This window comes from Diadema antillarum, unplaced genomic scaffold (genome assembly GCF_040938485.1).
Source record: "Diadema antillarum isolate AM-2024a unplaced genomic scaffold, OU_Dant_1.0 seq00001126_RagTag, whole genome shotgun sequence".
NCBI lineage: Eukaryota > Metazoa > Echinodermata > Echinoidea > Diadematoida > Diadematidae > Diadema > Diadema antillarum.
Window position 1 is genome coordinate 552,556 of NW_027271940.1, and position 25,039 is coordinate 577,594.

The following is a 25,039-nucleotide window of genomic DNA, read 5'->3' on the forward strand; positions in this document are numbered from 1 at the left end:
GAGAGCTGTAAGAAATCCAAGCAAGCAGTGGTAAATTTTACTGAATTAATCTAAATCCCCTCTGATTTAGTATCAATTACTGGCCTCATTCAACTCTAATTCTAAAGGTCTCTACCGGGGTCCTTTTCTTATAGTGTTCCTCAACAACACTTCTGAGTCATGGCCGACACATTCCTTGATAAGTAATCATAGTGCACATCATGGAAGATTATATAGGTACATGGATTTTTTGTTGACGAGTACACAATTGCAGGGCATAATGCTGTATTTGTCGCGATTAGCGAAACTCTATTTGTAATTATATCCACGAGTTGCCATCAACAATATGCCCCATTTCATACGTGACTGTTTTCTTGCAAAGTGCGTGCGATGAAGCTGAGCACTCGACGTGGCAAGGCAAGAAAATGGCCGCTAACTTTTACACTCCTCATGTCGTCCTTTCCTAAAAATGTGACTTTTTTTTTTTACTTTGATAGCAAATTTGGCAGGCTTCCAATATTCCTCATTGAAAGTCTTTCAGTTTGCCCAATGCGTGTTGGAAAAGGTAATGTCTATGATACAATCAAATATCATAGACCTCCAATTTGACTTCTTTAAAACTTGCTGATAAAAGGTTTATTTCTGTGCATGCATGGCTGCAGTTTTATCCTTTTCAAAATGAGCTTTATTTGCGAGTAGAAAAGCAAAATTCAAATTCAAGTTCACTTAAAGCCACTTTTTAAAAAAGTTTGAATTATCACATTTGATACATAAGTTAGTTGTATCACAAAACATCCTACCATATCAAAATAAGGCAATAAGGCCGCAAATATAAGAAGATATCACTAATCTTCTCAGTAAACCATAACTGTACAACTATACACTAAAACTATAATTGTTCTCATTTTGTATATTCAACAATCCGTAATTTTGATAATACAGATTAACATATTTACGTTAGTTGTTTCTATATCCCTTACTCACATTTTAGAACTTTTTTGAGGCACTTATGTGTTGTTTTTTTTTTTCATCTGCAATGTAAGAGATAGTGGCTTTGAGATTGTATTATATGCACCTTCTATATCCGTCTCGATCTTATTAGCAGACTGCATCTAATTTTATGATGTATGAGAAAGTGTCAGCTTTAGAATGCAGGTACTAGTACCTTCGTGTTGTTTAGCCTATCCATCTGGTAATAGTTAGGCTCTCTCTTTCTAACCTCTATTATAAACAGGGTTCGTCTAAACTCGTCTAACCATCCTCGAAAGAAAAGTCACTTAAATTACAGGTATTTGACGAGACGAATGTCAATTAGAGGTCCGATGGAAAACGATCCTTAAAGGACAAGTTCACCTTCATAAACATAAGGATTGAGAAAATGCAACAATATTAGTAGAACACATCAGTGAAAGTTTGAGGAAAATTGGACAATCGATTCAAAAGTTATGAATTTTTTAAAGTTTTATGTTGGAACCGCTGGATGAGGAGACTACTACAGCTTGTGAGTCATATGCGTACAACAGTATAAAGAAAATGTAAAAGAAAATTCAACATATTTTCACTTTTTTCGCATAATTAAAGAGCACTTGACTTGCCTCTTTCTAAAGGCAGGGGGAATAATATTACCCATAACATTTGTCGGTAACGAGTCAGGGGAATGTGTACTTTTTTCAAAAGATGGAATTTTGTGAAATTCTCTTTATATTTTCCTTATATTGTTGTACGCATGTGACATCTAAGTTATTCATACACTGCAGTAGTCTTCTCATCCAGCGGGTACTGCACAAAAACTTCAAAAATTCATAACTTTTGAACGGATTGTCTGATTTTCCTCAAACTTTCAATGATGTGTTCTACTAATATTGCTACATTCTCTCAATCCTTATGTTTATGAAGGTGAACTTGTCCTTTAAATTGCTTCATTTTGAAGAAAGAAATCCCTTACGTATGAACAGACACTTATATCCACTTTGCATCAACAATAGCATCTCACGCTCTTGTCTGTCACAGCAGCCTAATTTCCTTCACACACAAACAAACAAACAAAAGACTGCCACAAACAACACCAAAATTGTCATCTCTCAAGCGACTGACATTCATTGGAATGAATTGGGAAGGCCAATAAAAATCACTTGGTGCAGTGCATTTCGGGCCTTTCGTGCTATCGTGGTTATAGTGCAAAACAGATTATAATAAGAAGAGAAATAAGCAGACCTAAAAAAGACCAAAATACATGTCAGTTTAACAAAAGAAGGATTTGAAATGGCTTAGTATACCTCGGAATGCCACACATTCAATCATTCGGACAACCCCTACGCTCTGCTACCCTTTCTCAGTGACAATCAGATCTGTACAAGAATTGAGGGTTGCCTCCAAATACTCGCGTGTATACAGGCCATATCGATGATTGAGAAATTTAAGGAAAATACTTTTGAATCACAGTCTGTTCATAATCCAAGTCATTATTAAGATGGGATGGCATGTTGCAGTTCATCCACTTCCGCCTCAAAACATAAAATGCAGATATACACATTCATTCCATTGTAAGGTAAAAAAAAAATCGGAGGCAGATTCATGAAATTTGTACAAAAGACTACATTGTTAAACTTATAGAATGTGACCCAAACAAACCATTGTAAAACATGAAGTACCAGCTCTACATCAGAAAGAGAGAGAGGTTGTACGAAATAGAAAAAGATGGAGAGAGGGCGTGTGTGTGCGTGTGTGTTAGAAAGAAAAGGCATGAACAGAATCCCACACACGGCATTACATGTGTGGTCATTGCGCTGATGATCGCATGATCTGACTGACGTATGATATCGATATAAACCGACGGAACAGAAGGGAAATAAAATATTCTGATTTTGAACACGTCGAAACATTAACAGCGTTCTACATCTCTCTTTCTGACTGAATAGATGTGTCTCTTGTTGCATTTATTCTAATAAAAAAGAATGTCGACAAACTCTTTGAAGTCCAGATAGTAAAAGAAAAACAAGTTGTAATTTTCTTCACCAGGTATACTGTCAGTGCCACTGCTGTTTGTTATGAAGTCAACCACGAATAAGTCTGGATCTGGATCTGGATGAATACGCTGAAAAATTCTGGATAGAGTACTGGTATCACTCAGCACTCATGGTGTGATGTGCAGCTAATCACAACGGAGGTGACGCTGGAGCGCTTCTTTGAATGTGTCAAATTTATAAATCTGTTAATATTACTCGGTAGATTATTTCAATCCTTCGCTGTTCTATGGAAGAAAGAGTTGGCGAGAGCAGTTGAAGAACCGTGTGAAGTAGAATAATTATCAGGATGATAACTTCGGGTTGCCATACTTCTCGGCAACTATAGTGTATGAGTCTTTCATCCGTACACAATAGTTCGAGCATGTCATGAAACAAACCGAAACCAAAAAACAACCATCGAAAAATGGTTATTGAACTCATGCTACAATAGTGTACAATTATGATGACACTGAGTAGCTCACTACACCCATGCGACCGAAGCGAAACATTTCAAATAATGACATCAAGGTTTTGTTTAATTTTCTTGCGCATTCACGTGATAGAGGAAATACAGCATTATGCCCGGGAGTTTCTTTACTATTACGATACTTATGGTTTAGATTCGAAATCAGCCATTATGCCTCCTTTGTGAAATATGCCTAAAAACATAATGGTAATTAAATGGGACCATCATGTACATCTGATGAAAGTCACATTTTGTTATATACATTTATACATGATTGTATATAGGCTATATTACTCACGAGACGGCCGGAGAACAATAAACCCTTGGATAACTACCGCCCATCGCTACTACACAGTTGTATTAATATGGACTGTTATTATTGGTCGAGGAACACAAACGTAATGTGAGATGAATAAGGCACATCACAGACTCAATCCCGCCGGTTGCTTGTTTCTAGAATATTCTGATTGTCTCATGGACTCTTTCGGGAATACTCCGGTCATATAATTGTTGTTTACCAGGTTATCAAAGTCATATGGAAAGGGATATCTTATGCAAGAGCTCTTATTTTTTGACTTCGTACAATAATATGTACGAAGTCAAAATATAAGAGCTCTTGCATAAGATAACACAAAACACAGCATTCCGATCTCAAACACTTATAAGCACTATACCAGTATACCGGTATAGTGCTTATAAGTGTTTTAGATCGGAATGCTGTGTTTTGTGTTGACAGTGCATTCAATGAGCTAGCAAGTGTGTTTGTTGTAAGCCTTTCCCATTTGTTAGAACATTGTTTCCCCCTTGTCATTCCGGTGCCCCGTGTAAATGTTAATCAAGTGAAACAATATCCAGATCCGACGCGGCTCGTGTACCCGACTCGACTGTCAGTCGCTCTGTTGGTCAACCGTGTCACATCTATACACCAAATAATGATCTGTGTTATAAACATGCAACAATATTCGGCATCATTTTCTGATGAAATGTCTTCCCCCCCCCCCCCCCGCTTTCTTATACTGCTCCCACCCCCCTCGCCCTCTCGGCCCCCTCCCTCCCAGTTTGGACCTCTTTTATTTTTCTCCATATACATGTATCTTGCTTTCCCCCTCTCCCCGCGAGGCCGCGACATAAACATTGAATGAAAACACCCACGAAAGCAGACCTTATCAGTTATATACACTCGGGTGACTGTATGTTTAATCAATGTATGATCATTTGACGTAGGTCTACTTGGAACCAGTGTGCATAAAATCAGCAATGAATGATTTATTTCAGAGAACACGAAATGCGAAAGAAAAATTGGTCATCATTGTGATTGATAGGATTGCGTACCACTTTGATATCAGTCTTGGTGGTTAATTCTCCGAGGCCTCTCAAAACATTATGAATTCCAACCTCCTTTTAATGCTGGAACGCGGAGAGCTAAGTAATGATCATTAGGAGGGACAATGCTGGCGAGCATACTATAGACATGATAGAAGACACCGAAAGACGATATGTAGCTTGGAAAGCAAACTTGATAATCAGCAATAGTAAATCTCACTTAAATATGCTTTTTTTATTTAAAGACACTCAATGTTAAAGTTTTATTTTCCCAGGGTATAGCATCTTCAGTATCAATATTGCTTTCCAAGCGATCCTTGCCATTGTCACTATACCTCCAGCATCGCCAGGTACCCATTTTACACCCTGGGTCAAGATACTATCCGCGGCCACACGGGCAAAAGATAGTGCGGCGTTTAAGGTCGCGATCTTCAAGTTCTTGAAGGCTAATGTAGGTCGAAGGAATAGCGCACTGTGAAGGATTCGAAACCGAGACCTGTAGACAAATTCAAAGCCCCGTTCAGTATATTAATAGACACTCCTATAATCAGGGAGGTGATTTCAACCTCCCTGCTATAGAACCAGGGGCGGATCCAAGAATTCTGGAAAGGGGGGGGGGGGGCACATCTAATATTTCTGGTGCCACTTCCGGGTTTCATTTCATTTTTTTTTCTTCTGTTTTTAACAAACAAACAAAAAAATACGGGGGGGGGGGCGTGCGCCGGTTGCGCCCCCTCTGGATCCGCCACTGAGAACAGTCGTTATAGCGGGTCTTTCTCATAATCAGCTGCATAGTCAATGCTAATTTAATTTTAGTCGATTTCCCTCTCATTCACTTTTGCTCACCTAAGTAGAATGAAACAAATATATTTTGGCTTAAAAAAAATTGCGTGTATTTCTCGATCTATTCTGCAGGTATCGTCTCAACATCAATAGCAGTGAGGTGCTACCAGTGTAGCGGCTACACAGCCAACCAGCCGTGCAGTGACGCTCCAGATACCGACAGACTTCAGGTTATTGAATCCTGCAGTGGCGTTTGTTACGTAAGTGTGATAAAAGACTGCAACTAAACCTCAAGACCTCCTTCACTTTGCACAAAGAACACATTTCAAAGTTTGCCGGATGCAGAGAATGAGTATCTCAGACAAGATTGATAATACGATCGTATCATTTAGGATTCACGCAAAGAAATGCATGAAGAAAAACGATTGCCTGCCAAAAATCTCTGCGACTATCTATTCTATGTTTTGATTTGTTCTAACATCTTTATTCTTCATTAATTTTCATTTTCATTTATGTTTAATTCATATTTCCATACATACATAAGATATAAGGGCAAACCGCTGTATTACAGCATGTTATTGCTTTCAATTACACTACGCGTCATCTCACATACAAAGAGTGCAGAGATGTCCAAGTTTGTTGAAAGAAAAGCGGAAATGACTTTTATAGGAAATCAAAGAAAAAGATTGCAAATGTATACCTGAGAACTGTATAAATAGATTTATCAACACAACATCAAAATCAAAACGCATTCTTTTTAATGGTAGGTATCGTACAGCACAGCTTCGGGTAACCTCGTCACCACTCGGGGCTGCTTCGGCACCAGATCGGCATGCTCCGATACATGCTTGAGTCCCTCGTCGGATCTCGAAAACTGCCTGCACTGTTGCGAATGTGATAATTGCAACGACGTAGTGAAATCGGACATTCGATCTCGCGCACAGCAGACGGGGTGTCCCTCGGAAACTACGACAAAGGCCTCGACAACCGCAACCAGGAAAACAACCGAAATGGTCATGTCGTCCTCAACAGTAAAAAGTACGCAGGCTCAGACGGTTGCGGCAGGGGCTCTGGGATCAGGCGCGACTCGGCTGTGTGGTCGATATCCGTTCTATCTCTGGATTTTTGCGGCTCTCATCGCGTGCTTTCATTTGCTTTCGTAGAGATTGATGGTTACGAGAGAACATATTTTCATTTGTAAAACGAGAGACAGAATACAGTACGAGAAAAACAAAAAACAACAATGACGTCTCTTTCCAACTTCTTTTGTCATAATGCAGTTTCGTTTGTTTCATTTAGCGTTGTGCAGGAATCAAATTGAATATCATATATAAATAATTGATGTCTCTTATCTTACAGGATTGTTGTTGACTGTTACTACATGAACTCTCCTTTAGCAGGGAATGATGTCATGGTAACTTCTCTGCGTGAAATATAAAAACGGAAAGGCATAAGTAAATGTGTATGCACTTCTGGAGAATTCCTTCTTCATCTCTCTCCCCCCCCCCCCCTTCTGTCTGTTTGTATGTATATACTCATTATGAAGTAATTTGTTTTATGTGACCGTCAGGGAAGCAAGCAGCCATAAAACCCACGCCCATAAGTCACCTCTGATAAAGGAATAAAGGCAATGGGGATTTGAACCAGGGACCTTGTGATCCGATAGTTCCTGGTTTTATATCCACTGAGCCAAAACTCACATATCATGCAGCTTTGTCATCCCCCACTCCGTCCTCACGTTTCTTGAAACTAACATCAGTGTACTCTGCCTTATTTATTTCTTTTTATTTATAGGCAACATTAAACCCGGAGTGAAGTTTCATTTTAGCTGATTGGGTGTGACAGGTAGACAGATTTTTCATAATTATGTACAATATTGTATAATATGGTGGTTCAGGAAAGATACTCCTATTTTCTGTATGTTATAAATCTATAATATGACTTCACTCCCATAGTTCTAATCCCTCTGTGCTTCAAAATGGTGAAGAGTAGCAGTATGGGAACACACGAAGAGATAAGTATTATTACCATGTTCCTTGTTTGGGGAAGAAACACATATCTATACTGCTTTGCAGAGGGAATACTATTCAGACATACTGTACATTGTATGATAGAATGTTTACAATATATCTCTGTGCTATACAGATAATAACCTTATTTAGTCATCTTTTTTCATTAAAGATAATTGTACATCATATATTGTATATTCTGGCTTTTGGACATCCAATATGAAACGTACATATATATCAAATGATTTAGCACTTAACATTGTGTGTGTATGTGTGTGCTTTTGAGTGTATGCATTTGTGTGTTTCTGACAAGAGCACAACATCTGCAGAACATGCAACAAAATGTGACCATTGCATGTAACAAATGTCTATGAAGAAATAGACAGCATTAAATGCACACACCAAGCTTATAACAAGAGACAAAGTCTTCAAAAGGCAAATGCAATAGGTTTCATATAAAGTATATTTATATCAAATAAAATTCACTAGATTGACATTCACCGAGCAAATTTTGTGACGTTTACGTACGAAACAAGACATTTTCCCTCATACATCCCACATGGAATATATCCGAAGCTATCTACTCAATGCCATATTCTGAAATGAAAAAAAAAAAGAGAGTGAAATTAATCAAATACAAGACAGCACTGTCTTCACCAGCTGCCATCCTTCCACTGACTCACGGAACACAATACTAATGATTGAATGAAATAAAAGGACAAAAAGTGACGCATGTCATTACTAAATTTCAAATTTGGGTGGCCCCATCTGAACTAATGAGAAGGCAAAGCCTTGAAATTCCTCCTTTGCTATCATATGATTGCACTGTGTTTGTTTGCTGAGAAACCACACAATCATATCACTATACCAGGATGGAAATATGAAAAAAAAAAAATAAATAACTTGATTGATACATGCATGACTCTGCTGGATTATAATGGTCAACCTGATGCAGCAACATGGTTGGTCCTAAACTGATATAAATCAAGCTTAATGCATCATACATTACTGTGAATATTTCCAAGCTCCTGACTACATAACTATCAGAATTCACTATGAGTCGTTACAAAGTGATGCACATACTGAGTAATATTCAGGCCTTACGGCCAACAATCTCAATACACAATTGCCTTCTGGACTAGATCTGAGATTTTGAAATGAGGAGAGGATATCTGAATATAATGCCCTGCGATGCAGCTTCAACAAGAGTCTGATTTAAACCCTCTCAACTCCATCATTAAGAAATGTCACAGACATTGCATACAAAAGGCATACTGATAACATTAACAGGGTTAAGGAACCTGTATGCTGTCTACTTCATGACTTGTTTCCTTCTGCGAGTAAATGCTACTCCAAAGGTTAACGTTGCAATAACTTAGATATGGTGCCATTCATGATTCCATAAACATCATTCATTAGTTGTTCAAACCAAGAATTGCAACATTTAGCTATCCTCAGATCATGATTTCACATCAGAATTTCTCCAATCTAGTATGCGCATCTGCAATTAAAGGACATCCCGACATGGTCTCTTTTAACAGGGTAGATTTCGTATCAAAATACGTCTGTGTATGCATGATGCCTATCACCTTACTCGCTATAATGTCTTAAACCTAGATCTCTTCTTGAGGGGGACTCATTTACATCAATATGCACTTCCTTGAATTCAGCAGCATTTATGAACTGGAGATGCTGAAAGGGAGTTTCACTATGACAGAGCAAGAGAGATGTAAGTGAAAGAGTGAGAGATAGATAACAAAGTGTGGGGGGGGGGGGGGACTGGAAGAAAACTTCAACATAATCCTACCAAAGAGCTGAAAGGGAATATAAAAAAATATGGGAAGACGCTTCAAAAGAAGTTTGATGTTTTTTAACAATTTGCGGAGCTCTCTACAGTGTGAAAAGTTAATTACTGACCAGCATCATGACAACAAGCTCTAATCACAAATCTTCCTTTATGCAACATGTGTGAGAAGTATAAAAACACCAGTGAAACAGCTCCGCTGTATCATATGATACGACTACCTGAGCTTCTTCTTCCTAATTATATTCCTTCACATAGTCGTTCCAGAGCATCTACGGGTGCTACGTCTTTAACGAGAAGCCATGCTTGGAAAGGTAAAATATCAAACAACTCTAAGTCTTTGTTATGAAATGCAGTGACCATAATGAGTGTCAGTATGACAATATAGTAGACTATTTGACTAATTTTCTATATAAATATGGGCCCAAAGTACTACCATGTACTTAATACTTCATGTGGTATTATCTCACTTCATTTTGTGTGGACATTTTGGTCACTGAGTCTCCCTAGTACTAGCACTGAGCTAAACAGCTACACGATGCATGCATTTCCACTTTGGTTGGTACGCCCACCTCCTACAATAATGACGACAAGAAAAGCTTCAATGTGGCATTTATACAACAGAATAAATACATTTCTAATTCATCACGTTCGTGAATCTTACATTTAGCCACTGAAGGTAGAATTAAAGCATGCAAGCTGGTATAGCCTCCCTTGTTCAAATATTCACAGACTTATAGCCACCTGGCCTGTTAAACACTCTTAATTCTTCTATATATCAAAGGATGGCATACATAGACATTTCTACAATAGTTCATGGGTACAAAATAACAGGCAAATGGCAACAGAAACTGTTGGAAACTTATATACATATGTAATGCAGAATATACAATTAAATGTCAAATGTATTTTATAGGCCATATCAAAATACATTATCTTCTTTTTAATATCTTATTGTATCTTTTTACAGCTAGAACACAAAAATGGCTTGTGTATTGTACAAAAAAATCACTTCTGCATTGGGCATTATATGAAAGCACAGTTTGGAAAAAAAAATAGCAAACCAAATATGTTTTAAGGAGCACAATGAATAAATATGAGAATATTGAGAATATCAACTGATATTTTTGGACATCTATTTACTGTTGATTTGGGCGCCAATTAACTACTTGAAGTAGGCACTCTCAGTAACATGCATGAGTTGGTGTAAACATACAATATATTTACCATTCATCACTCAGACTTATTATGTGGAGGGGGCACGGGAAAATAGAAAATGGTTCATATGGGTCAACTTTACCATCGTCTCAGCCCAAGCAGTTCCAAGTCCAGATTAATAGCATTTGTGAGTGGTGGCGTACAAAATGTAAAGAAGAGAACAATTCGTTGAAAACTCCCCTCCTATGACCTTTCTACCACAAACGAGCCATTGTGGACTGGGGAAGGGGTGGGGGTAGGAGCTGGTGGAGGAGAAAGGGGGGGGGGAGAAGGGGCTTGTAAATGGGTTGGAAGGAGGGAAGGGGTGGGGGAAGAGGGATGGTGTGGGGCAGGGGAATATGGAAGGGGTAAGCTAAAGGTTTGTGAAGAGTTGGGGGAGAAAGGATGGAATTGGGTGGTGGGAAGGGAAGGTGGAAGAGAGAAGGGTAGGGATGAGGCTGGTGCAGGGGTGGGAGAGGTAGGATGGTGTGGTGGAGGAGGGGGGTTTATGTATTCTCTTTATTTACTCACAAATAACAGAGGCACATAAACCAATAAACAAATGATACAGAACACAGTGTAATGAGTACATTGTGATTTTGCTGATTTCTACACATAAAAATTGTGATGCATGGTATGTGAAGAGTAGCAACTTTTACAAAATCTTAAAATCCATTATTTTCTCTATCCATGCATTACACTACAGGATTCACATGGCACATAATAGGTTCTCCCTCGCAAGAATTAAAGGTCCAATCACATACATATTGTAGCAACCTTTACACTATGGCCATCTGTTTACAGAGGTCACTTCAGTAATTTTTAACCACTTCCGTAGAGAAACTTGTTCTACTGTACGGCACGAGAACACAAGAAAATCAACGAGAGAAGAGAGATTAATTTCTCTCAGTTCCCATGCGAAATGCTTGGTGTTTCTCAGCAGAGATATGTGTGCGTATGTGTATGTGTCTGTGTGTGTGTGTGTTTGTATGTGTGTATGTGTGTGTGTATGTGTGCATGTACAGACAAACTGCTCCTGTCTTGCGCTTTTCCCTCAGTCCCTCTTGAGGACGGTGTGGTAGGCGTTCCTCAGCAGGGCGTACGGATAGCACGACTCCAGGAGGTCTTGGGTCAAGAATGGTGACTCCTTCACAATCTACACACAGACACATAGGGAGCAAAGACAAGTTGATTCAAAACCAATCTGTCCTTTTAAATACACTCTTTGAGTTATCTATCAAAGAATCATGAAAGTTTTATGCAGATTCCGTTAACAGGAAAACATTACTCATCGCAAATTACTGTTGTTACTTGCTAGTACAGTTATTATCTTTACTATTATTTGCTTTCTGCAAAGTGTCAAAAACTAATATCATGTAAATACATATCATTTACTGAATATCACATTCAATTAATATAACACTTGTTGGCATATATTGTGAGCAGTTGGAGAAAGAGCATAACACTATCAGTAGTGGAACTACAAAGTGAAATACTTTCAGAATATCACTGATAGTCATCAGGTCAACCACAAGAAAGAGGAACCACAGCAACAACTTAAGTCTTGAGTCAATTTACTTCCAAATGTTTCCTGCTGGTCAATATGTTTTCTTTTACAATTTATTGGTTAAGTCATGTGACTGATGGGAGGAATCATGTGACAAGTGAGGAAAGTCATGTGACAAGTGAGGAAAGTCATGTGACTGATGGGAGGAATCATGTGACAAGTGAGGAAAGTCATGTGACTGATGGGAGGAATCATGTGACAAGTGAGGAAAGTCATGTGACTGATGGGAGGAATCATGTGACTAGTGAGGAGAGTCATGTGACTGATGTGTGTACCCACCTGATCCAGGAGAAGATGGAGGGATTCCCGGCCCTTGATGGTGATCTGCTTGTCTGTTTCTTGGCCAAGGTGCAGCATGTTTGAGGAGGTCAGCTGGAGAGCACAAACGGGGAAGGAGAGGTCAAACTGAAGTGTCAAACAGCCATGTCAAGCCACTGCTTGAAATTTGTTTTAAAGTCGAGTCAAAAGAGCATAAATCTAAACAAACTTATGCATTTACAACGTGGAATTGTTTCTCAACATCAATAATTGACACTGATACAATAATATTTGTCAAAACTGTCTGCTTATCTACACCTAAGCAAACTGCAAAGTTAACTTATCTTAAGTTTGGAAATCAATTTTAAAATAGACTCTGTCTCTCTACAAAGAACCTTCAAATGACTGGTCAGATGCATGATCACAAGTGATTTCTTGGTATCTCGCAAAAAGTTAAAAGCCCAATCCTCATTTCCACCAATACTATACCATCCCTTTAACATTTGATCTAATTTGAGTACCAAAACTAGAAATGTCGCTAAGGCGACTGGTATGCCTCCGCCACAATGCATGATTCTCCTAATAGGTCTATAGTACATGTGGACAATGTGTGATTTCATTTTCACATAATTTGCAAAATATTAAAATGACAAGTTTGTCACAAATGTGTTGAATGTTCACCTTCCTTGACCTAGGTTTAATTGGGGAGAACATGTATTTGGGGATTTAAGGACTTTAACTTGACTTTGCCCATTCATAAGTTTATGCATTGAGTAATTTTCAAGGTATGGAGAAGAAGTGCAATTTCTGTATTGAAAAGTACATTGTTACCATTTTCATCTGGCCTTTGACCCTAAAATTCATAGGATAATCACTGTCAGGCAGAACATGCATAAATATGAAGAAAGTTTCAAGATAACTTGAGCCACTTCTGAGATATGGCGGAAAAAGTTAGTTTAGCACTTTCCCTTGATCTTTGACCTTTTGACCTTTGAGGCAAAAATAGAAAAGAAAAAAGTAAGAGAAAAGTTTCCAGAGAATCTCTATCAGGTTATACATGCATACACCAAGTGTAAAAAAAAAATCCTGCTGGCATTGCATAAATATGAGGGAAATAGTAAAATATTGAAGTGTTGCCCTCGAACTTTGACCCCTGACCTTTGACCCCATGAACCTTAAATTCTCCAGATAATCACTGCCAGTCAGTACATGTATATATACTATGTTCCATGAAGATACCTTGATCAATTTCCAAGTTATGGAGAAAAAAGTGAAGTTTTAATATTGTTACTTGACCTTTTGACCTTTGACCTCATGACCCCAAACTTCCACCAGAGAATCTTAATTGGGTAATACATGTATACACTAAGTTTTAAGAAAATGTCTTCAGGCATTGCACAGATATGGTGGAAATAGTGAAATTTTATGTATTTGACCTTGACCTTTTGACCTTTGACCTTGAGCATGTGCACCCAAAAGTTGATAGGCACAACTTCACCCCCTAATACACATACATGCCAAGTTTCATCAGGATACCTCAAAAGGTTTTTTAGTTACGCTGTCCACAAAATTCATTACGGACGGAAGGACAGACGGACGGAAGGACGGACGGACGGACGGACGGACGGACGGACGGACGGAAGGACGGACGGACGGACGGACAACTCGAAAACATAATGCCTCCGGCACCACTTCGTGGCGGAGGCATAAAAATGAGCATGACAGCAACTAAATGGCACAGTAAATGGTTATAATATCAATAATCTTCTTACAGCTAAGAACTCTTGCAGCCGGTCCTCAATGTCCCCGCGTCCGTGGAGAGAGAAGAGCGCCCCCGCAATGGCATTGATGGCCTTGGCATAGCAATGGCAGTTGTTTGGGTGGGCGTCGTACATCGGGTGGTAGATGGTGCCATCGCTGCGGGCAAGGGTGCGCAGCGAGACGGCGATGAAGACCATGAGGAGACAGGAGAGGTTGTAATCCTGATCAGGGTCAACTGGAGGGAAAGAACAAAAAAAAAACAAATAAATAAAAATACTTGAAACACCACCAAACTTTGTGAGAAATGTTACGATATCATCTGGTGTACAGCTGTAAGTACTCAACAGTCTGTTTCATACAACCTATACAGCTGTTTTTCCAAACCTTTCATATTTTGCCTTGGTGCATGCATAAAGCATATTCCAATGGAACTTTGCATTATCAAAGAAACATCAATAGCTGGACAGGAGGGGGATGTGGAGGAAAAAGGTGAGTAATTGTTTTCGATGCAATTTTAATACACAGGAGAAAAGAATTTTCTCTTCTATGCACAGAAAGATGACCAGACTGTATCCGCCAGTAAAGAGTGTTTTTGTGAGTGGCAGTGTGTATGTATGTGGGTATGCATGTGAGCAACTGAAGTCTTTTATATTGCCCAGTCTATAGACAAAATACAATGTATATGACATGCTCACATCAAATAACATAAAACATAAAGGGCTTGTAAACCTTGTAATAGCCTCTGAAACATATTTACAACACTTCTAGAATACATTTCCTGTCTTTCTCGGCAAAATGGTTGCAGAACGATACTTACTTTCCTTCTCGGAGCGCAGAGCACTGACCAAGGCAGGGTCCACGTTACAGGACAGCCCTACGCTGCTGGCTAGTGTGTCAACAGTGATGGCGTCCTGTCCCGCGGCTCTTACATGCTCCTTGAAGTCAATGATGGCACTGTACAGGAATGGTACTCTGCGAGCCAGCACCTGATGCGAAAGAGCAAACAAACACTGCATGACTCATTTATCTGACGAAAGCAATACAGTACTATAAAATCACCAAATATCAATAATTAAACTACTTCACATGTTTCTCCATGCTGGGGTTCAACCCAATATGCAGTGATTCTCCATATATCTAAAAATGATACACAAGGTCCTGTAAGTGATTGGCTGAATAGATCTCTAATGTCAACTGCACACATGAGCTGTAACGTAGCCCTACTAGCTACACAGTTGCAGAAAGGTGACCATTTGAATAGTGCAGCGACTGGCTGGAGTTAACGCCATTATGATTGGAGGACACAGAGGAACAAAAATCCAGTGCAGTCTACTGACTACACATTGTGGTTGAAAACATTGAACCCCTCTCTGCTCCATCAGCAGGTGACTTACTTCACTGAGTGCCTCCTGGGTCAGGGCCTTGAAGGCTAGGATGATGCCAATGATGTTGAGCCGCATCAAGAGGTTGTCCACATCTAGTATAGGAATGGAGATGGAGAGAGATAGAGAATATGTCTATACATTCATACGAGATGTCTACTTTCAGAGACGACAACTGTCCTGTTTTCATTAAAGTGGCACATCTGAATTTCACTGCATATAATAAACTGGGGAAGACTTGACAAGAATTGTTTAAAGATATTAATTCTGCACAGATAATAATAACGACATTTCCAATCACTTGCCAATTTGAGAAACAAGAACTTCAATCTTCTAAAATGTGTTGCCAAGTTAAGAATCAGCTGTGAATTTAGATAGTATGAGGCTTTTGAAATCTCTCCGATAGAAACAAACTATGATATATAGACGACAAAGGATTAACATGTGAAAGTTTTTCCCTTTTTTTTCTACCTTGTGAAATGCCAAAAATGAATATCAACAGTATTAGTACAAAGATATAGCACAAAATGACGTAAATAGTTTCCGGGACGTGATGAGTTAAGGCAAGGATTGCCCGGGTGTAAAATCTCACGTTTGAGTTGTTGTGACAGCTGCGCCATGATGTCCGGCTTGTCGAAGTTGGTTCTCAGTTGGGCTAGCACATCCTTGTTCTCGATCACGAGTTTCTGGTGAGTTAGAAAGTGAAAGGGGGTGGCCACATGGCTTTTGAGTGAGCAGATCCACAATTGCCTGCAATACATGCATACATCACACGTTACCTCCCCGCCAAATATTGACTCTGTGCTGGTCAAATTAAGCTCCTTTCTCTCTCACAGTTCCAAACTTAAAGCAAATACTACGGGGTTCTGTTTCTTATTTGGTTTATGAACATATCTTGTAATTACAAATTCAGTGCATGCCAATTTGTATCAAACTAATCCTAAGACCATCATAAAGTTCGTCTAGGGACTACCTTTTCTTCGTACTTATTTGAGAGCTACCGGCGAAAGGGCAAAACTTCCCTTTTCACTGTAACCACTGGCCATGAATACTAGGATACTGTCTCAGAGGACCTTGGCCTATTTACAATTACTGACTTGTGCCTGTGATATTGTCAAAATGTCACTACTCTAAATCTGGCATAGTGATATTCATACACCAAAATTACACAAAAAGTGATGTGTAGAATTCATTTCATTCATTTTTTCATTCATTCATTCATTCATTTATTTTTCATTTCCATTAATGAAGAATTAAAATATGTGCAATGAAGGAGGTCTATTGTAATAAACCACAAAAGTTACAACAATACAAACTAAATTGCTGAAATCTCCCAATTTCCAGGGATGCAAGATTGGAAGTGATCTCTGATAAGATTCCGGCTGGGAATTCACTTACCTTGAGCTCGCCCATCTGACTAGCAATGTGCCACATCAAACTCTCATGAAGGAACTTCATACCGTAGGCTCCAATCAGCTCAGCAAGGGACCGTAGCTCTGTTGACAAACATAAAATATACCAACATTAAAGAGCACAAGGCAGAATGAAAAAATTCAAGTTGTGTCTCTTTTCATATGAAAAGTCACTGACTCTCTATACTAGAGACAAATAAACATTGCAATGTATAAGGAGGCAATAATGTGGCATGTTGCTAATTTTTGCAAATATCAGTTAACTTGGAAATCTCAACCAAAAAAAAAAAGAGGAAAACATTACAAAATCCATAGCACACAGTGCATAGTTTCACATCTGATCACAGCATTACCTCATTTTATTACTGAACAGTTTTGCTGTGGCACTCTGTACCTGAGCTTACATCGATCAATATACAATGACGGATCATTTGTAAAGAATGAATCAACCTGAGACAATGAACAGATAGAAAACATGCAGAATCAAAATACATATGATATCTTCAACTTGATGAGTAAATATTGATAGCAAATGAAAGACATGGACAAAAATGAGCGGTATTCTGGGTATCAATCACCACCGTCGTCATCTAGCTCCGTCCCTCACCTGTGACATCGGTGTACTCCTCTGCATTGAAAGGCAATTGTTTGTCAGGGGCCAGACTAATAAAAGCCTTCTGGTGAGGGGAGTAGATGATGTGGCACGTGGTCACCTTGCGTAGGAACACCTCCAGATACCTGCGATGGCAAAGGAAAGAAATATCTTTCAATAATCTTGAAGCAAAAGACAAAAATTTGTCGTAGAAAAGGACATCTTTTTAAAGAAATTTGCAACTGAAAATTGATAAGACAATCCACTCAATTGAAGTCTGCAGTTACAGCAACGTGACTTCGACCAAAGATCATAGGGGAAAAAATATATATATATATCTATATAAACACACACATATTTTTCATAGCTTGACTTCAACTATTTTGTCAGATGGCCTGTTTGGACCACCACAATCTATAAATCTGAAATTTTGTTGGCCCGAAAAAGATATGTAGTGCCCAAAATAAAAGCAAGAGTAACAACCCATTTTGAATCTTAGTTGCCCAATCGGGTTACCAAAAGATAAATTTGGTGGCCCAACAATAATTTTTAGTGGCCTTGGGCCATCGGGCCACTGCCAATGGCAAGTCTTGTATAAAAGCTATCAAGTGAATTTCTTGATAGATCACCACACAGATCTGAGCTAAAGCATTTGCAGACTAGCTTTTGCTTTGACTGGTTCTTCAATGTGCCAGAGATATTGCACTCCACATGGTAGATGATAGTGAGTTGATTCTGAGGGTAATTCCTACCAGTTTGTGTACAGCATGGTGATGGTCTTCTCCCCATGGCTGTCTTGTTGCTGTGTCTGCTGCAGCATCACGTTGTTGAAGACTCGCGTAATGTCCACTTGGACTGGGGACAAATTGCAAAGATTAGATTAAGTGAGAAACAGGGTCGGGAAAAAGATGTCTTTTTTTTTTCATAGTATCGACAAGCGTTACATTCATAGTATGACAGAATACACAAATAATGACATTAGAATTGAACACATGAGAGAGATTGTGGATTAACATTCATAATCTAAATAGTGCCTCCAATCAATGAAATCGCAAATATTTTCAGTTACACAGATTTTGTGGTTATCTGTCCATCTTTGGAAACATGCCACATAGATCTAGTCCATGAGATATGATTAGAATTATCATACTTTTGAAATATGTGAATGAGCAAATGAGTCCTGGTACTGAGGAATGTGCACAATAATTAATAATAGTCTCTGTTCATAATTGCAATTAACCGTTACATGCTCCACTTCAGCATAAGCATTCAAAATGAACCACATAAAGGAATACATAAGTCATGGGTGTGGCAAGCTCTGCATAATGCTCAACCTTAACACGAAACGTGGAGGAATCTACAGACTTCATCGTGGGACTCACCATAGCTCTCGATGCTCTGGAGGACATTCATGTATGTCCTAACACTGGTGAGAAGCTCCGAAGGTTTGGCTATCTCATTAGTCTCAGGGCTGTACATCATCATGCCAACGAGGGCTCTGTCACAAAAAAGAAAATAATCCACCACAATAAACACACATATTCACACACTCAAACATACACAGAGTCAAGAGCCCTGATAGGGACTTTTGAGACATTCATTCTCAACTGCAAGATTTCTTGAAAGAAATAAGTATCAATCAAGAGGAAATATTAAATGACAGACAGCAGCCCTGTCTGAAAAATAATGACAAGGCTTTTTTCACTTTTTGTAAGAATTCAACCAAGAGATGAGAATTTAATAGCCCACCTGGTGAGATTTTTATGGCCACAGTGCTCATCATCTATAACCAAACATGCTATCATAAACAGCACGAGAGGCTACACTACAATGGATATGGTGACAGAGCAGGGAAAAACCTGTGACAAAAGTTCTTCATGATCAAATATACAGCCAAGATTTAAAACAAACAAACAAACAAGAGAGAATAGATGAGAAATATACCAGTGTATGAAAGAATAATTATGTACGCTTCATGAATGGTGACACTGTCAGAGACGTGCTCAAAGACTTACTTGGCAAATCTCGCCTCCAGATGCTGAATGAGGTACTCTCTAGGAGCAAAGGTGTGGTCCCACACCAGGATCTTGGAGGCGTGGTTAATGGCCGTACACAGCTCAGACAGGGAGATGTGAAGACGGTCAAATCTGGTGGGTCAGCCAACGTAATCACGTGTCACAATGTGTAAATGGGATAACCAGGGCTGGACAATTACTTCACAGTGAACAAACTGGACTTACGCCATCTCCCCAGCCAAATTTGACATCCAATAAACATTTTAACAACCAGATCAACATGATTTGGTGGTACAGATGCAATCAATTTCCTGCTAATCCTGTCATCCAATATGAGCTATTAAAACTACACACAAAAACACTGCTCAGAGAGGAACTTGAACATGTGAGCTTGAAGTCACAATTTGCATCAATTGAGTGACTCCCGGTTAAAAATTGTTGCTCAACTTTGCTGCACCTCATAATGAAAACAAAGGACTTACTCAGTAAGATTCTCTCTGGTCTTGCGGAAACTCTCTGTGCCTGGCATAGGGTTCTCCACCAGAGTTTTCAGTCGGTTCTTGTCCACTGTTTGCTTGCTCTTGCGCTGCAGCTCGTGTTTGATGTGGATCGGGGCAGCATTCTTGGGCAGGAGCTGTCAGATGGTGGAGAGACAAGTCATCCCCAGTCATTCAGCAGTGGCAACACATTTAATCATCAAGCAGCCAACGCATCCAATGATTCATCTCCATGACATGGTTATGGCATATTGTCTGCTTGTAAGGTAGCCTAGATTCTGGACTCTATTTATGATATCTTTATTTGAGTTGCCAAATTAAAGCTGTATGCATCAAAGCAAGTAATGACATGATTTGCAGGCCATAAACTCTTTGAAGAGCTTGTGTTAGATTTTGGAGTCCAAGAAACAGAAAGAAGGAAATACAATTTTTTAGTTAGAAACATTCCGGAAGAGTGGTTGGAGAATTTTGACCCTGATATTGTTGGTGTTCATGAAACAATTGTACACAAACTATTGAGTTTTAAAAAAGTCCCGAAGAATACGTACAATTTATTATTTGGATCGCACACTCCCGACAAAAGATATGCCTACTGAGATAAATGTTTATTTATACCGGTGATCATTAATTGGGAAAAAGTTCATAGAGCAAATTTTTTTTGTACCATTGATACTAAACTGAGATCATTTTATTTTAAGATTTTTCATACAGCTATTGCATTAAATGATTTCCTTTTTAAGATTAAATCCAAAGATTCACCTAATTGTGTCTTTTGTGATAAAAGTGAGGAAACAATGGCTCACTTATTTTGTGAGTGTGAAAAGGTTATTCCTATTTCATTAGCTCTTTTTTCCAAAATTTCCCAAAATAATGTTCAAATAAATGTCACTAACTTTCGAAAAAATGTTTGGCATTTCAACTGATAAATTTATAACACATTTGTTTTTACTTTTGAAGTATCATATTTATATCTGTAAATTTAAGAATAACCTGCCAAACTATGCTTTGTTTAAAGCATTTGTGAAAAAACAGCAGGAGCTAGAATATTCGATAGCCAAGAAAAGAAATAAGTTACCTGCACATTTCAAAAAATGGTGATTTGATATATAATTCTTTCTTTATAGTCAACACATCATAAGAACATTAGAACATAATTGTTTTATTTTATGTTCAAATAAGATAATTTGTTGAGATTTAGTGTTTCCTTTTTGTAACGATACTGTACTCTATAAGTGTTTATTTTAGCAATACTTGATTGTGGACATCATATTTCATATTTTGTCATCCGACCCAAGTTTAGTAATTGTATAATTCAGTTTATTTGATGTAGTAATTGAAAATCTTATATATGTATATTGCTTTATATGACCATCTGGTGTCCATCAATGTTATCATTTATTTGCTAAGAAAACTACTGCATTTTTATCATGATTTTTTTCTTTATTTTCTAATATTTATTAAATCATTTAAGTTTGTTTTGATTAAACTATAAAAATCATCACTTTGCCTTATTGGGGGAGGGGGGCAGGGGGATGGATGATGTTAATTAAGGGTAATATATTTTTGCTGATGTACCTTTCTATTTTGTGTAACCTCTTTGTTTTGCTGTGATTTGTAATCATATACTGATTGTTGTAAATGTTGTAATTGATCTCAAGTTGTTCTAATAAAAAAGAAAAAAAAGAAAAAAGAAGAAGTAATGACATGATCCCAAGAACTAGAGGAGAAAAGAGTTCAGACCAACAGCTCTATGCTAATGATTTTCCCTTAGAATTTTGAGGGAGCATACATGTTAATTACAAGTGCATGAACTTTTGACCTCTATCCTCAGCTGAGAGCAATTCATCTGTTCTTTTTTTCTCCTGTTCTCAGGATAGCGCCCTCACTTGGATTTGGCACATACATGTTTAGCAGAACTGGAATAAATATATCACAAAAAGATTCCAGAATCTACACCACATGTACAGTGGCTACAGCCACACAAAGTGCAGTGATATCATTATTAGAAGATGCATTAGTTCTTAACAAATCTTAAAGATTTCAATACGCATTAAAGTGCTTGCCACATGGGTTTTTTGATTTGGAATATGCCAAAAAGGCCTAGGATATGATGAATTACAGAAGCGTACACTAACAATAATTAGAAAGAGAGCGTTTGATTCATCTGTTTGTATTTACGTACGTATGTATGTATGTATGTATGTATGTGTGTGTGTGTGTGTGTTGTGTACACATATATTGAAAACTGGAAGAGTATTATAGCAAGATTGCTTGAAGGCTTCAGGGCAGCGTCTGACTGGCCTTGGTCCTCACCTGGTCACTCAGGTTGCACTGCTCAGAACAGATCCTGGTCACCACGTCCTTCACCTCTTTGGCCAGCCGGTCAAGGAAGGCATTGGTCACTGAGAGACTCCGCTCACCAACATGGAATCTCTGCTCAGGACACACAATTACACAGGAGGAAAAAAAGGAAACAAACAAACAAATTGCATAATCATAAAATACATACAGTCACAAGACATTTTTCAAATAAATTTGTTTATATTATATATTTCATTAATACATTCATCTATATTTTTACTAAATACACTATAAAACATATACCAGTGTCCTACTGACTGTAATATAAAAGATCAAAGGCCTAGTTATCTTATGTTTGAAACATCTATTCTTCTCCATAATGACAAATGCACAAATTAAACAGTATCTAACGTAAATTGATTAAAGATTTGACACATCTATTGAAGGATTCATAAGACAAGAGGATCCCAAACTTGTGTGCATGTCAGACCTTCATATCAATACACTGCAGTTGTTTAGCATTTTTTTTTCTTCAAACGTTCACATTTGAAGCTTAGCCAAGCACGATAATTTTAGGATAGAGTATAAGTTTCTAATATTGCTTACCTTAGCATTTTACTAATGAACACTTTCACGAGCCTCTTCCACTTTATATATGGTGCAATGTGGTTGAACCTCTGCACAGTGAAAGTTTATCAACTTGATGAATACTCTATAATGTCTCATTATGGTCAAGGTTCTGCCACCACCAGACTTACTTCATCTCAAAGAAACCTTTATTCAGTTAGATAATCCAGTAATGTAATTTACAATATCAAATGACTTGTTACACAAATTGAACAGCAATATTGTAGTCATAATCACTACAAGAGTAATAATAATAATAATAATAATAACAATAATAACAATAATAAAAGATCTGGGTATATCAATGAGATTACTTGAATAGCGTTTCTTTTTGCTTTATTGCAGAAGCTGAAAAATAAATTCTTAAAAACTACAAATCTCATTCAATATTGATCCACACCAAATGCATACTGAAAGTTAATTCTACAAAATAAGATGGAATGATATCATGAGGGGATTCTCACGTTTAGGTACTACAAAATTGTTAATGTCACTCTGTTTCCTATATATTCCAAACTGATCTGATCTAGCGACAATGCACTATACACCAAATGGCAGCAAGTTGGCATCATGTTGCAAGCAGAGTGTTGGGATAGAAAGCACTACGCTATTTGAGACACAGCAACTAACACAATACATCTTGATAGTGTGGCTTTTAAAACTAGAAGCATGAACATTTTCACCGTTGCAAAGAAACTCCTGATGGTGATACTCATTGTAAAGAGTAAGATTCATTTTCTTACAAATGAAATTCAAGGGGAAAACGATACCAAATATGATAAGGTATGGCAAATAGATATAAGCAATAATAAATAAAACAGCATGTTTGACGTGAAGTGAAAGGCAACTCATACAGCGGGATAGAACTGACACCAAAACGGACCAAAATTTATGAAAAATATTCTATATAGAGCCTTTGGACACCCCAGCTGTGAATACCAATATACAACAAAGCATACAGCAATGAAGCAATGTGACAAAACCATGGACAATTATTTTGTTACCATAGAACAATTTTTTCCCTACACCAGAAAGTGTTCACCAAGTGCAAAGGTATCAATGAGCTTTGATATTGTCTTGATGTTGCGCATAAAAGGAATGAACTGTTGATACACTAGTTTATTTGAAAGATTTGGGTTTTTATGACACCTAACACTAAACATGCACATCTATAGTGTACAGGGGAGTGATATATTTTTTTGTGTGGAAATATTTTGGAGAAAATAAGAGCCACAAGGGTCAAATGATGCAAGAACACCATTACACCTTTTGAAGACACATACACGGACACAAACACAAACACAGACACAGACACAGACACATACACTGAAGACACAAGGAAAGAGCATGCTTTGGGCTTTGAATACTGTCTGTTTCCTTTCTTTCTTTTAAAATGCATAGATCTCTTTAATTTGCATCAACGCTGATTATACAATAGTTTCTTTCATGCCACAAAGTTTGCTTCAACATAACTAAATTGGCCTGTATTTATCAGTACCTGGGCAAAAGGCAAATAAACCATGCTTTCTATGTTGGTTTGGTTGTCTTTTAATTAATGAGCTGCTTCAAAATCCCTTTGACCTCTACACGTATTAAGATTTAAGAGCTGGAAAAGATTACGACAACTTTTCCAACAATGTGCTACAATTCCTCATGGACATGTAAAGCAGGTTCACATCTTCAAATTGATGATTCTTCTGTCAAGTTGCTTCTATTGCAAATGATTGACAGTTGCAATGAGTCTTTATCCACAGTCTTAATTATTACAGCTTTCCATAGCATGAAAGAAATAAATACAAGATGGCTGTAAAAGTAAATATGGCACTGATCTTTTTTTTTTTAATCCCCCTATTTCAATATGTACATTCTGCTTGAATTCAACAAATTAATGTAGTTGGAAATATGAAATTATGAATGGTCACAGATATGTGGCATACATGGCAGAAAACAATGAAAGGGAAAGACACAAATGGACACACATCACAACCATCCACACAAAGATATAGAGAAGAAGGCAAAAAAACAGGTCATGCTACATTGGACAACCCTACATACCCTGTC

General features: G+C 38.0%; 1 protein-coding gene across 1 annotated transcript in view; it reads right to left on the minus strand.

Moving 5' to 3' along the window:
- Window positions 1-10,938: 10,938 nt before the first annotated feature.
- Window positions 10,939-25,039, minus strand: part of LOC139743988 (nck-associated protein 1-like) — a 29,761-nt gene continuing 15,660 nt past the window's right edge. Inside the window, exons 17-29 of the mRNA XM_071654455.1 lie at window positions 22,364-22,483; window positions 20,036-20,187; window positions 19,554-19,685; window positions 18,921-19,036; window positions 18,291-18,393; window positions 17,554-17,684; window positions 16,933-17,030; window positions 16,127-16,220; window positions 15,547-15,629; window positions 14,970-15,138; window positions 14,164-14,387; window positions 12,413-12,505; window positions 10,939-11,722 (exon numbers count right to left, since the gene is read on the minus strand). Of these exons, the coding sequence (XP_071510556.1) occupies window positions 11,621-11,722; window positions 12,413-12,505; window positions 14,164-14,387; window positions 14,970-15,138; window positions 15,547-15,629; window positions 16,127-16,220; window positions 16,933-17,030; window positions 17,554-17,684; window positions 18,291-18,393; window positions 18,921-19,036; window positions 19,554-19,685; window positions 20,036-20,187; window positions 22,364-22,483 (1,617 nt within the window). The 3' untranslated portion in view covers window positions 10,939-11,620. The remainder of the gene's footprint in view (window positions 11,723-12,412; window positions 12,506-14,163; window positions 14,388-14,969; window positions 15,139-15,546; window positions 15,630-16,126; window positions 16,221-16,932; window positions 17,031-17,553; window positions 17,685-18,290; window positions 18,394-18,920; window positions 19,037-19,553; window positions 19,686-20,035; window positions 20,188-22,363; window positions 22,484-25,039) is intronic.